Raw genomic sequence first — 14433 nt, 5'->3', positions numbered from 1 at the left:
GATATGAAGTGGTATCACGCTGTGTTTTGTTTTGTGTTTCTCTGATGACTATGCTGAACATTTTTTCTTGTGCTTATTGACCATTTATGTATCTTCCTTGGAGAAATGTTTATTCAAATCCTTTGCCCATTTTTTTAATTGGGTTATTTATTAATGAGTTGAAAGAGTTCTTTTTTCTGTACACAGGTCTCATTATTTGCATATATTTTCTTTTATTGTGTGGGTTTTTCACTTTCTTAATGGTGTCTTTTAAAGCATGAATGTTTTTAATTTTGACATACTAGTTCATCATGCTTTTGGTGGATGAAGCTTTTGGTATCATGTCTAAGAACTCTGTAATCCTGGTTATGAGGGCTTTTTCCAATATTTTCTTCTAAAAGTTCTATTATTGTATGTTTTACATTTCGATGTGTGACCCATCCAAAGTTACTTTTTTTGTAAGCTGTGTAATGTAGGTGGACCTTCATTTTTTGGCAAATGGATGTCCACTTGTTTCAAAATAATTTTTTGAGACTATCCATTCTTCATTAAGTTCTTGCACTTTTGTCAAAAATCATATGGGTCTGTTTTTGGTCTTTCTAGTCTATTCCATTGATCCATTTTTCTATCCTTTCACAAATGCCAAACTGCCATGATAATTGTAGCTTTATGATGAGTCTTAAAATTGGGCAGCCGGATTCCTTCAACTTAATTCTTGTTCAAAAATTGTTTTGGCTGTTTTAACTCTTTGCCTTTCTGTATAAAGTTTAGAATCAGCTGTATTCAGTCTATCTACCAAAAGTCCTGCCCTTAGGGTTTTCATTGGAATAGCATAAGTCTTCCAATCCTTGAACATGGAGCAGCTCTCCATTTAGGATCTCTATGATTTCAATCATGAGCATTTTGTGATTTTCTCAGAGCCTATGGAATATTTACATCTTTTCTTAGATTTATTCCTAAGTTCATTTTCTGGAGCTGTTGTAAATGATATATTTTTTTGAAAATTGTTTCCAGTTGTACATAGTGCAAAGAAATGTTTAATTTTTGTTTGTTGACCTTATATCCTGTGACCTTGTTAAAATCACATATTAGGGGACGCCTGGGTGGCTCAGTGGTTCAGCGTCTGCCTTTGGCTCAGGGCATGATCTCGGAGTGCCGGGATTGAGTCCCACATCGGGCTTCCTGGATGGAGCCTGCTTCTTCGAACTCTGCGTATGTCTCTGTCTCTCTGTGTCTCTCATGAATAAATAAAATCTTTTAAAAAAATCACTTATTCTAGTTTTTTGTTACGAATTCCTGTGATTTTCCTCATAAACCATAAATAGGTTTCATTTAGTTTGTACTACTCCATATGTCTTTGTTTTTCCTTGCTTCATTGCATTGGCTAGAATAGAAGGGGTGGAAATGTCCATCCCTGTCTTGCTTGGTTTTTAAATTTTGATTTGATTTTCAAATTTTGAACCTGCTTATATTTTCACACATCCCAAACTTGGTCATGGTGTGTTACTGCCATTTATGTATCTGGATTTGTTGAAGATTTCCATATCTGTTAATTTGCGATATTGGTAAATAGTTTTTTGTTTGTGTTATCTTTATCTTGGTTTGGTGTCAGGGTGATGCTAACCTTATAAAATTGGGAAGTGATTCTTCTACTTCCTAGAAGAGATTGGTAGAATTTGTATTGTCCTCTTTCAGTGTTTTATGGGATTTGTCAGTAAGATTTTTTTTTTTAAGATTTTATTTATTTATTCATGAGAGACACACAGAGAGAAACAGAGATATAGGCAGAGGGAGAAGCAGGCCCCATGCAAGGAGCCCAACTCAGGACCCGATCCCGGGACTCCAGGATCATGCCCTGGGCCAAAGGCAGGTGCCAAACCACTGAGCCACCCAGGGAACCCCTTGCCAGTAAGATTTCAAACAACAAATTCAGTTTTTAAAAATAGAACTTACTCAGATTACCTAATTTTGTTTTAATTTGGTTTATGTTAAGTTCTGGTGGTTCTTATCTTTCACGGAATTCATTTAACTTGATGTGCATAGTTGTGTTGTTTCCCTAGTGTCCTTTTAATATAGCATTATCTCAGTCTTGAGATTGGTCATTTGTCTTTGTCAGTCTTGCTAGACATTCATCAATTTTATTGCTTTTTTCAAATAGTTTTTGGTTTTGTTGGTTATCCTTATTTTCAGTTTCTTTGATTTTTAAACCCCTCCTTTTTTAATGACCTTTTCCCATCTGTTTGCTTTGTGGGTTTATTCTGCTTTTTCTAGTTTATGTGGAAGCTTTGAGACTTTTTTTTTTCATAATAAAAGCAATTGATGTGAATTAGTCTAAGCACTGGTTTAGCTACATTTCATACATTTTGATGTTTTCACTCAGTTCAAAATACTTTACTCTTTAGACTTACCCTTAGAACCTTGTTTAGAAGTTTGTTGTTTAATCTCTTAAGTATTCATAGATTTTCCTGTTATCTGACATTTCTAGTTTATGATCAGAGAACATACTTCATAATTTTAGTTCCTTTAGATTTCTTAAGGGTTGTTTTGTGACCTAAGATATGGTCTGTCTTGGTGAATGTTCCATGTATTTTAAAAGAATGCTTATTCTTTTATTTTAGGATGAAGTTTTTTATGTCAGGTAGATCCAGTTGGTTGTTGGTATTACTGTTTTTCTATGTTCTTGCTGATATCCTAAATTTCTATAGATTACTAAGAGGTTTGAGTCTCCAACTGTATTTGAATCCTTGTCCATTTTTCATATTTGAAGCTCTGATGTTAAGTGCATACAAACTTAAGATTGTCAAGTCTTCTTGAATTCTTTTATCTTTATTTAATGATCCCTTTCTATGCCTGACCAATTGCTCCAAAATCTTTGTCAAATTAATGTAAAACATTGGCTTTTTATTTTTTTATGGATTCTCTACCCTCAGTGTGGAGCTCAAATTCATGACCCCAAGATCATGAGTTGCATACTCTACTGGCTGAGCCAGCCAGAGCCCCCCACCCCCCAAACTGGCTTATTTTAATCCATCTCATTTGCCTTATGTTTACTGGTTTTGGTTTATGAAAAATTACAGGTTTTATATTTAGTAAGCAGTAAGTAGGGAGAATCTCAATCAGACCTCACCCTGAGTGTAGAGCCCGACATGGGGCTTGATCCTCTAACACTGAGATCATGACCAAAACTAAGAGGACACTCAACTGACTGCATCACCGAGGCACAGCTGTCTGCTGTTTTTGATAGTATGCCGCATAATTAGAAATATGTAAGGTTCAGGTGTTTAAAAACTACACTGTAAAGAGGATTAAGTGTATCTAGTCTTAGTCAAGTGCAAAAGGAACTTTCCTATATAAGTTTTTATTTCAATTTTCAATTAACTCTTTGCAGTGGTCACTTTGTCTTCTTAGTTTAATTAAACACGAACACTTCAAAATCCTGTTTCAGTTCCAATTACCAATTTACCTAAGCAGACTAATACAATACTGGTTAGTTACCTGTCATTACCAACCACTTTGCTGGAATGCCATTTAAGGTAAGACAATTTACCCAGGACTTCAGGTGGGCTAATATAAGGGTGAATTTGTATTAAGAATATCCATAATACTGATGAATCTAAATGACACAAGTTACCAATACTGTGTCAACACCAACTTTTAAATGCACATTAAATATATTTATCCTAATCTTCTGTTTTCTGAAAAGCCATTTGAAAGTAAATTAGGTAATGGCCATACTATTAATAGTGATTTTGTTTCTGCTATCATACATCTTTCTGCTAAATTTAAATACACTGAATGGAGATAGCTTTTTATTGTGGTTCTAGTATCACATTGACAAAACAGTTAAATCAGAACAGAAACAAATAGAAACTACCTGCAAAGGAATGCATTTCAGTAACTTTATTGAAAGGTATAGCCCTTAGTACCAAAACATAATGGTAGTTGGTTAGGCTACCTCTGCCAACTCAGAATTAACACTGATGTCAAATTATTGAAATATGTCAGCTTTTTGGGAAAACTGAAGTTATCCATAAAACACAGTTCACAAAAGTATAAGATATATTGTGGTTCTTTGGTTTATTTTCCAGTGCACATTTACCCATAACGTCATAAATGGGTACAGCCATTCTGGATGGACACAAGCTACCTGCTGCACTGAGTAACTGTTTACATCACTTTTAATGCCGTAGATCTCCTTACGGTCACTGACTTAATAGAAAATCTCAAATACTACCTTAGCAACTTCATAATTATGAGGATGCCTACTGACTTTTTTAAAGACTTTCTTTGGGCACAGGAGGGGCAAGTAGTGAAAGTATATTCTCTTCCTTTAAAAATTCTAAGTTAGAAGCAATAGCAGTTTTTATAAAAACAGCCCTTAGTAAAAACTTCTGGAGTGTTAAATCAAGTTTTTGGAGCATAGTTATTTTGAATTACTAACACAATAAAAACAAAGTTTCTTGATGGGATTAGATGGAGGCAGCAAATACTGTGTAAATTTTACCATGGATGCAAACGACCAGTTTTTTAGGAAAAATATTAACAATAACTTAATATGCCAAAATAACTAGGCCTGTAGTTTTACTTTTATAAAATGCCCTCAAATTTAAGTGTAATTCCCAAGTAGCAGTAAAGTCTAGATCTCAGAATTATCTATTATTTGCACTATAGGTACCAAGAAACCATTTTCATTGCCTAGAATAGTGACCCTTGTTATGCCTTAAAAGTGCATTTGTGAAATGTTGGTTTTAATGTATACCTCATAATTTAGAATTTAATTAGGTTACCACTTTTGATACCACCTAAATATAATATATTGACCCAACATAGAAAGTTGGGTTAATGTTAGAAATGAAGATTCACAGTTTACCTTCTCAGGCTCGTTATTAACATTTCACATTTATGCTCTTAGCTTTCATTTGTATGCCTCACAGATGAATTTAAATTTAATTTAAATTTAATTCCACTACAGCATGTTAATTAGGTAGTTTTCCCAAATCTGAGAACATCAATGCTAATCTAGTTGTGATGTTCTGAGGCTTCACAGCTTAAATTCATTATAACATCATGGAATCCATAGCTCAGGATTGTGGAGAAAGGCTTCAGAGAAGAGCTTTTTTGTTGCTGTAACAATCCTATTTAAACAAACAAAACATCAAGTTATTAGAATTCTGCCAAACATAAAGTATTATTAACTGTTAAAAATCAACTGCTTAACAGATTTAATAATCATGTCATATGTAAATGTATTAACATTTAGCTTTGAGTAGGAAAAGGTTAAATTACAACTTAAATTCAGATGGTAAGAATATATATCCTATATTAGTGATGAGATTTTAATTTTTATGCACTTTCCAGTGTTCCAACTGCAATTGCAATGATATACAAATATAATGTTGAGATACCCTGGCAGTTTGCAGATACCTAGCATGGAGACCATCTGCCATAATTTAAGTACAACATCCAAGTTCATACTGATTTTGCTTATAAGCTGACAGTCTTGAATTAGTTCATTTATGGTTCAAACTTTTGGTCCCGTTTTCCTGCTTAGGCTTGTGTTAACTTCAATTGTGCCAGAACTTGGGTCTACATATAGCAAAATGATGTGAAAAATAGTGTCTTAGTGCTTCTTTTGAAATTCAGGTTATTAAAGAGGATGTGATTTTCTAAGCTGAGAATTTAATGAAATGGCTAATGTACATATCAAAGGTTGGATAATTCCTTACTCTCAGGGTATTGTATCTTAAATGAAAAAATGCCCTCAAATATTAACTGACTAGATCAGTGAAGTCATTTTCCCCATTGCTATTCTAACTCCATCTTGTTTATTTTTGATAATAATTCATTGAGTTCTTGAATTAAACAATAAAACTATAGTGCTAGAAAATTTTCTCTATATGGAGAGTAACTATGAACCAAACTTACCAATTAAGGGACCATTTCAGGAATTGTTGGAAGGTGGGTTATTCTGTAGTAACTATGCTTCAATTGCCGTGCAGTACGTCCAGAAACAATCCATTTCAACTTCTGAACATTTGGTTTGGAACACTTGTTTGATGAATATTCAGTTAAACACTTGGATACAAGTTCTTGCCAGAAGGTCAAATCTCTGCCATTTATCTGTGCATAAATTAAAAACAAATTATTAGTAACAATTGGGCACCTGGGGTGACTCAGTTAAGCGTCTGCCTTCGGCTCAGGTCATGATCTTGGGGTCCTGGGATGGAACCCTGCATCAGGCTGCTTGTTCAGTGGGAAGTTTGCTTCTCTCTCTCCCTTTTTCCCTCCCCTCTGCTCAAGCTTTCTCTCTCACATATACTCTCTATATCTCAAATAAATAAAATCTTAAAAAAAAAAAAAAGAAAATCCTACATGGGGTGCCTGCATGGCTCAGGTGGTTAAAGATCTCTCTCTCTCTTTCTTTTTAAAGATTTTATTTATTCATTCATGAGAGAGACAGGGAGAGACACAGGCAAAGGGAGACATGGCTCCATGCAGGGAGCCTGACATGGGACTCGATCCTGGGTCTCCAGGATTACACCCTGGGCTGAAGGCGGCACTAAAATGCTGAGCCACCCGGGCTGCCCAAGATCTGACTCTTGATTTCAGCTCAGGTCACACATGATCTCATGGTCATGGAATTGAGCCCATGGGCTTGGTGCTCAGCAGGGAGTCTGCTTGAGATTCTCTCTCCTCCCCCACTGTACTCTAAAATTAAAAAAATGGTCCTACAGTATATAACTACAGCAATAATTGTGATCTTACTAATGTGTCTTTCCTTGTTAAGTAAATCTGAGGATAAGCTACTCAAGTTTCAAATAGACACATTCTCATTTTACTTGAGGAGCTAGTACAAGTGGTTTAGTTTCTTTTATAGCTGTTAATACCATTTAGGCTATGACCTTGACATACCTTGGAATGTGTCTGAAGACATTCTATTCCTTCAGTTAACTCTACAAACTTCTGTGCTTGGATCTCCAGTGCAATGATAGACAATGCCAACACAGAAGGCTAAAAGAGATAAATTTTAAGTAAGTATTGAGTTGAAAATAGGTATATAAATCAGTTTAATCTTTATAAAATATTTACCTTTGCTTTAGAAAATATGATCCTGCAGTGGCATGCCTTAAGTTGAGCTTCTAGTCTTTCAAAATTAAGGCTATTCTTCCTTTTAAAAAGAAAATGAAAATGAGATTAATTTTATGTAGAATGTAGTCAACGAAGGATGTTTAGAACATCTAAGTCATTTTAAAATGAAATTTACACACACATCACAGAAAATAAATCATTTGAAGAATTCCCTTTCCTTCAGGAGCATTAATTTCTTGAAGATACCATACATGAATTTAAAATAATTTTACCCCCACCAAAAAAGTATCATGTTACAACTATCAAGTTTTCATTTTAATCTATTTCTGCAGTTACTGAGTTCTTTTTCCATAAATCTGATAGATTCTAGGAGTTAAGTAGTCTATAAGTGGAAAATGTAATTAAAAAAAAAGTTGAAATGTCCTTTAATCCCAAGAATTAGCCTTCACAGACTTGAAAAAGCTGTTGACAACTGAAAGTCTCGCTTTTGTTGGACAGTGAAATGAAATCCAAGGAGCTGCAGCTGTCATTGTACATTTTTACCCCCTTCATTTTACTTTTGATTGGAATTATACCAAAATACTGAATTTATGCAATATCCAGAATACCATTTTGATTTCCAAATCTCCTTTGGTCAAAACAAAGATTACATACCTTTCAATTGGTAAGTTCTCTTGAATAAGTGAGTAGTAGAGTTGCAGAAATTGAAAGGCAGTAGTAGCTTTGACTTTCCAACACACTTTCTCCAATACAATCTTTTCCATTCTCATCAAGTCTGAAACCGTGAACCTATACTGGCTTATTCGGATCAAGTCAGTTGCCAATGGGACATTCCTTTCCTCTTCTATTGATTTAACAGCCAAATAGAAGCAGCTCAGCCCAACACAGCCAAGGTGCTTGGGCTGTACCTAAAATGACAATGAGCCCATGTCTTTAGCTTATTTTATTTATTTTTAAAATATTTCATTTATTTCATGAGAGACACAGAGAGAGAGAGGCAGAGATGTAGGCAGAGGGAGAAGCAGGCTCCCTGTAGGGAGCCCAATGGCAGATTCAATTCCAGGATTCTGGGATCATGACCCAAGCCAAAGGCAGATGCTCAACCACTGAGCCACAAAGGTCTCCCTCTTTAGCTTATTTTAATTAAAAAATAAATAAATAAAATAATCTAGAACTCAGATACATTATTATTAAAATGTATCTTTGAGATCTATTTCTCAACTGTGAAGGACTTAATAGAGATCCAATCATTCCTCAACTCTAGCCTGTCAACACTATGTATCCACTTGGAATCAATTTTGGAGAAACTGGACTAAGTGTCAGGATAATATTTAACTTCAGCCCATAAGAAATTCTTTTTTTCTTTTCCTTCCTAAATCATTGTAGAACTGTAAGCATTATGTTCTAGTTGGACCAAATAAATTAACTGATCAAAGGCTTATAGGGGGATCAAAGCTCCTTATGGCTTATGCACAAAATTTCTTTCTAAGATGTTGTGTTTTTCTAGGCTCTTTTCTTTTTAATAACACATGTAAAATGGCTTTTAAATGGTTTAGCACACACTATTTACTCTGCCTGTAAAGCTCTATCCACTCCCAATCTTTTATATTTATTTATCATTTCCTGAATGTCTACAATGTGACAGAATCAAATTTCTATCCACTTGAAGTTCCACGTTAAATGAAACTTTAAGAAGTTTTTACAGTGTTTGTATCTTCCTTTTCTTGGAATCTCTTCAGCAACATATTTATTTCTCTTTGGGGGTTTAAGTATCTTTCTTATTATGCCTTGCATTGTTTTATAGTTATTGGTACAAACATTATTTTCATATAAGATTGTAATATACTTAAGGGACAGATGTATTATTATTAACCTGTGCAACATTTATAGATTCAAAGGTAGTGCTGGCACATGGTGTCTAAACAATAGTTTAAAAATTAGTCTGTTGAGCAAGTTTCTTGAACCATCCAATTCAACAAATGTGGAATTTCTTCTGTGTACGAGGTGTTGTGTCAGGTCCTGAGGACTAAAAGATGAGTTTCTTTCCATTTGTCACATCATCTCATCCACTCATGACCATGGGCAAAAAAGGCAGATATATTTTTAACAGTAAGCAAGTTCTGAAATCTACACAGATGTCCTGCTTATCCAGTACAGGGAAATAATTACATAAATGCTCCTCCTTCAGAAGATACTCTCTTCTCTATTGTATGCCAACTGATGTTGAAAATAGCAAGCTAAACAATATATGAATAGGTCTAGGGCTAAAACAATTAAAACTCTATATATGACTAGAAATTAAGAAGTATACTCTATTGACCAAGTGGTTCACAGCATAAAACAAAACAAACCTGTAATTCTTAACCAAAATCTAGCATTCTGCCTATAACACATTTCTTTAAATTTAAAAACAACAGTAGATAAATGAAAATACCCAACCTATCAAGAAAGATCTTAAAAAACAACAGCCAACTCTCATACTGGGAGTCTGCAATTATTTGCTAATATTTTTCCTTTTCTTTTCTTTTTTGCTAATAGACTATTTTTCAATGTCAAGTTTATTCTAATTATACCTTATTCTTGATTATGAAGGAAGAGTATTCATTAATGCTAGAGTACACAGAATCATCGAAATGTTTTGGCTACTTGATGAAAATTAAAAAGGTCAAGTTTTTGAATACCAGCCCAAAGCTAGAGAAATTCATCTCCAAAATGAAATGAGTAAAACCAAGAAATACTTAGTGTAATGTAGCTTTAAACATACCTTCATTTTGGACAGGAATCTGTCCAGTAAATTCACAGCTAGAGAAAATGTCTCCGTGTCAAAGCCAAAGAACTGAGTTAGACTAAGAAGATCTTTTACTTCAAAGTCCCTTAGTCTTGCAGTCATTCTGAGGCCATTATCGTGTGCAGATTCAATTAGTCTCAAGCCGCAGACCTTTGGCTGACATCTGGACTCCTGTTCCAATAGGGCATTCAGCTGGTGTAGCAGTTTCTGAGATTCAGTTGTTGTCAGTACTTCTATCATCTATATATAGCACAAGGCCCAGAAAGGAGTGTAAGAAAAGCCCTTCCTGCCTTGTTTCATGCCAAGCGCTTTATACCCAAGTTTCCCCTCCCCCAATGCTGCTAGTGAATCTGAGTCCTTGCAAAGTGCCATCTGTTACAGCCACCCCTAGCCCCCACCCGACCAGTTGGTCACATCCTAGATTGGGAGCTCCTAGAGGACAGGAGCCATGCCTTAAAAACATTAAAAATCTTCAAGAAATACTTGTTCAAGTCATTCACTGCCAGCAGATGACTGAGTATTGATACTGTCAGACGGGGCGCCAAAACTCTGAAATTAGACGGTCGTATGTAATTGCCCTGTGTTGAACCGCCATACCATGAAGTGTTAACGTTAGTTGATTTTACTTGATCCCTATTTCCTCATCTGTAAAGTGGGTATGAGGTTCTTACCTACCTCACAGGCTTGTGTGGAAAAACGAGATCACCTAGGTATAGGGCTTAGCACAAAGGCACCTAACAAACACTGGACAATAATATTTACTTCTTGGTAAAACGAGGTGACAACATGGGTCTCTCCGAATGGCTGGTAAAATCAAACAAGATGATTCATGTAGGGTCGTGCACAGTGCCTGACACACTGCGCTCAATCATCGTCAGCTTTTATTGGCGAAGCTTACAGGGTGCTACGGTAGGAACACGCAGCCAGGGCGTGAGGTAACGGAGGCTGCAGTCTGCGCTGGGAGTTTATTCCACAGCTGGGAAGTCCCGGCCACAAGGTAAGCCCCGGGTACGAGCGCACCTCCCACACCAAGGGAGAGACAGGGCGGCAGGGGATCCTTCAAGTTGCGCGACTGAAGGGAAGCGCGGACGAGGAACCACCAACTTTACGGGCCCAACGCTCCTCCGCCGTGGGCTGGTCCCCGGGACCCCGCCGACCCGACGGTAAGACTGGCCCCGCCCCTCCAAGCTCCGACTAGCCTGGACTTGTTGCAACCGGAGAGTGAATCGAGGGAAAGGGCGCGGGCTGGACCCGCCCCTCGCCCCACATCCTTCACCCCTCACCCCTCACCCCTCACCCCCAACCCGGCTCCTCAGCCGCACCGCGAAGCCAACCCCCAGGGCCCCGCTCACCTTGACCGCGACTGCGGCTCCTCAGCCGTAGCTACCCTCCCCGGGCCTGCTCTCACCTCACCCCGCGGGAACAGATCCGATAGGCCCACGAGGCGAGGGGACTCGCGGGTAAGAGGGGAGAGGCCCGGGGAGGGGGAGCCGTCCTGGGCGGAGGTCTCCGCAGCGCCGCCCGGACGACACTGCCCACCACAGGGTCAGCTCGGAGCCGAAGGGGCAGCGCCTCACCGCTGGAGTAATATATTGGAGGGCGGGGCTTGCCCCTGGTGGGCGGGAGAGGGGGGATTTTAGCTTCTGATTGGTGCAGTTCTTTTGATGGATGGCCCCAGCCGTCCAAAGAGGGCTGGTCTGGGAGGGAAGAAGTCCAGCCAATCAGCACACACTTCCCAGTATCCCGGAGCCGAATTCTCCGCCCCTTGAGGCCACGCCCCTTGCCTCTTAGCTCCTCTCGGTGGAGAATTTCCTAAAGCGTTTTCAACCAAGAAGTGGTCGAGCTCAATGCTGTACGCACTCTGTCCCGGTAGGGTCTCTCCTGGCAGCCGGATTGGCCAGAACATCATTCCAGAATGTACTGAGAGTTTTTGTCCCCTGCGGTTCAGTAGAGTTGTTCGGCGTCCTCTTTGTAAAAATACAGTGACTAATTACAAAACACAAAGTAAACCCTTGATTTTTCGTTACAGGTTGGAGAGGTGGTGAATTTTCTATGCGGTAGTGTATTCTATAGGTTTTTTCCACGTGAGCTTTGGAAATCCATGAATTCCTGCTTTATTTTGCTTTTTGTACGATTTATCAAAGAATGGAGCTGGGGTAGGTAAATTCTTGGTCTTCATCAATTTCCTGGATTTTATTTTTGAGCTAATTAAAAGTTGGTAGGTTTTTTTTTTTTTTTTAATGGCTTAAAATGGAAGGTGCGTGTTAGACTCTTAAGAGGAGAGTACATGGGAAAATATTTGTAGTGACTATGAATCTAAGTCCACAGACCCAGGTGTGAAGGGGGCCCATGCCAGATAGGTGGGAAAATAATTAGCCTGAAGCCTTCCTGGACTCCCCTCCGCTTTCGCTCCCTTACAAATGAGCAGGGTCTACACTAAAAGGGTCTGAGGACTGATGAGGAAAGAGTTAATCAGTTCTCAGAGCTGTACTTGGATGTCTCTGCTATCATGAACTCTTTCTGGTTAGTAGCATTCTGAGCTATAAAAAGTGAAAATCTGAAAGATTTACTGGTATCCCTTCTCTTTCCCCTGAGGTGTCTTTTCTCGAGGCAATGTCACAGAACCAAGCCTCAAAACGGGGGCAGAGTTGTGGAGAGGAAAAGAGAGGGAAAACCAGGGAGAAAACGTAATACCTCAAAATACCCCAGCCACAACAATAGGTTGGTTGGTTGACAAAATGCAGCTTTTCAAATGGGGAAGAGGCCTCCATCCTTCTTGAAAACAAACTTACATAATGAGTATAAACGGACAATTTAAAACATTTAAGAAGTATTCACTACAGTAATGTGTGAGTTTACAAATGTACATGTTTCTCTTTTGGCTTTTAGTTACAGAATTAGGAATATGCGTATATATACTCATTTACTAATATCTATTGAAACATGTGCCAGTGGAAAACAAAATATATTGGTACCTGTCCTTGTGGAATATGTAGTCTTGTGGACACTATAAACACATGGACTTTGGAATAAAACTTATTTTCAAATCGTGGGTTACTAACTAGCTATGTGACTCTTAAGTTATTAAATCACATTAGTTTCCATTCTTTTCTGGCAAGTAAAAGTACCTTATTCATAGGGTTATTGAGAGGATTAAATAAAGCAAAGTACATAAAAAGGTAGGCACTCTGCCCAGAACACAGTAAATACTTGCTAAATGGTAGCCTTTATTATTAAATTATTAACATTTCTTTTGAAAATGTCTTGCTCAAACATACATTTGATTGGGCTTTTTCTATTGTCAGATTTAATCTTCTCAGCCTAGAATCAGAGTTTAAGAATTGTTTACTTAAAACTAATAAAAGTATCTAAATTGCATTAATTTCTAAATCTTTTATACTTGAAATTTTCATGTGAGGCTTTAGGTAATATATCAGTGTTTATGTAATAAAACTGTTTCACATTAGGATCTTATTTTTTGAGATCTGAAATTCCCTATCTGAAAGTAATTGTTTTGACTGCTCTGAAGAAAACTTGATTAAATATAAAGCAAGTCAAATGGACATTCCTTACCTTTTCTCCTTCCCTTTACTCCCACTGTCATTTATATTTGATAATATTAGAATGTTAGTCTATCACTTAAATAATTGAAAAGAGATTATTTTTATAGAAAAATGAGCAAATTAGAAATTAGAAAAATGAGCAAGTGTAAGACTCAATTATGTACTCTTGTAAAAGAAAGAAAATGAGCCACTTATTCGCTATGAAATTATTTATAAAGATAGATTTAGTAATGAGTTTCAGGAATGTTTCAAATGACTGGCTTCTCAGGTGTTTTCGAGGCTTGAAGATATATGCAGCTGCCATCTTTATACTTTCTTCTCTGTCATCAGTTAAGTGCAGCAAGAACCAAAGCTCAGAATAATGGCCTTCAGGTTGGGCAAGAATCCCAGGCAGTCACAGGAAGATTTAATCATATTCTCTTCATTGTAGACTGCAGAAGTGCCTTTGAGCAACAAAAGTTATAACAAGTAGGTATAACAGTGGTCCTGTGTCAAATGCTGCCCAGACTCCCAGGGAAGTTCCTAATTGGTTCTGTCTCCAACCTAGAGATTGGAGGAGGTTCTGCACCTCACCATCTCTTTAGGCTTCTTGACAAATGTCTGGAACTTTTGTATGTTGATTTTTTCCAATTGTGGTGAGGGATCAAGAAGTGAGGATCAAAAGGATTTCACCTGGGTACCTTCCCCTCTGCTTTCTGATCCTTTCTGGCACTAGTTATTACAATCCCTACCACCTCTCCAACTGTTTGCTAGAACACCTGCTCAGTATTATTCATATAAAGAGAGCTTGTTTGGCAGTGGCCTTTTTGAGTCTTTATTAGCCCTTGGTGTACCAGAGAAATTGTGTATAGTCTGGGTGGTTGGGGGGGGGGGGCAGGGAGAAGGATACATAGAAAATAGTTTAGTGATGTCATGTCTATCTTGCCATTCAGTGATTCTAACTACCTTAGATAAGGTAACCCCTTCCAACTAATTGAGGTTACACTACATTCAATGCAAAACTAAACTTCGTAG

General features: G+C 37.5%; 1 protein-coding gene across 1 annotated transcript; it reads right to left on the bottom strand.

Annotated features, from left to right (window-relative positions):
* Window positions 1-4032: 4032 nt before the first annotated feature.
* On the bottom strand, window positions 4033-11415 carry CCNG1 (cyclin G1). Its single transcript, XM_055324870.1, has 7 exons — window positions 11209-11415; window positions 9833-10096; window positions 7723-7976; window positions 7069-7147; window positions 6892-6990; window positions 5905-6099; window positions 4033-5114 (listed from the first exon to the last, which is right to left on the bottom strand). Exons 2-6 carry the CDS (start codon window positions 10094-10096, stop codon window positions 5908-5910), a joined length of 888 nt encoding a protein of 295 aa, XP_055180845.1. The 5' UTR covers window positions 11209-11415; the 3' UTR covers window positions 4033-5114; window positions 5905-5907.
* Window positions 11416-14433: the final 3018 nt, after the last annotated feature.

This window comes from Nyctereutes procyonoides, unplaced genomic scaffold (genome assembly GCF_905146905.1).
Source record: "Nyctereutes procyonoides isolate TBG_1078 unplaced genomic scaffold, NYPRO_anot_genome, whole genome shotgun sequence".
Taxonomy (NCBI): domain Eukaryota; kingdom Metazoa; phylum Chordata; class Mammalia; order Carnivora; family Canidae; genus Nyctereutes; species Nyctereutes procyonoides.
Note: the sequence above shows the minus strand (reverse complement) of the source record. Positions and strands in the feature narration are given on the sequence as shown.

Bases quoted from the DNA above. Each gene is read 5' to 3' on its own strand.
- CCNG1 (XM_055324870.1), bottom strand. From the start codon at position 10,096: ATGATAGAAGTACTGACAACAACTGAATCTCAGAAACTGCTACACCAG. The intron at 7,977-9,832 runs GTATGTTTAAAG...TTGTCATTTTAG, and splicing joins GATTCCTGTCCAAAATGAAG to GTACAGCCCAAGCACCTTGG. The intron at 6,991-7,068 runs GTAAATATTTTA...TATCTCTTTTAG, and splicing joins TCATATTTTCTAAAGCAAAG to CCTTCTGTGTTGGCATTGTC.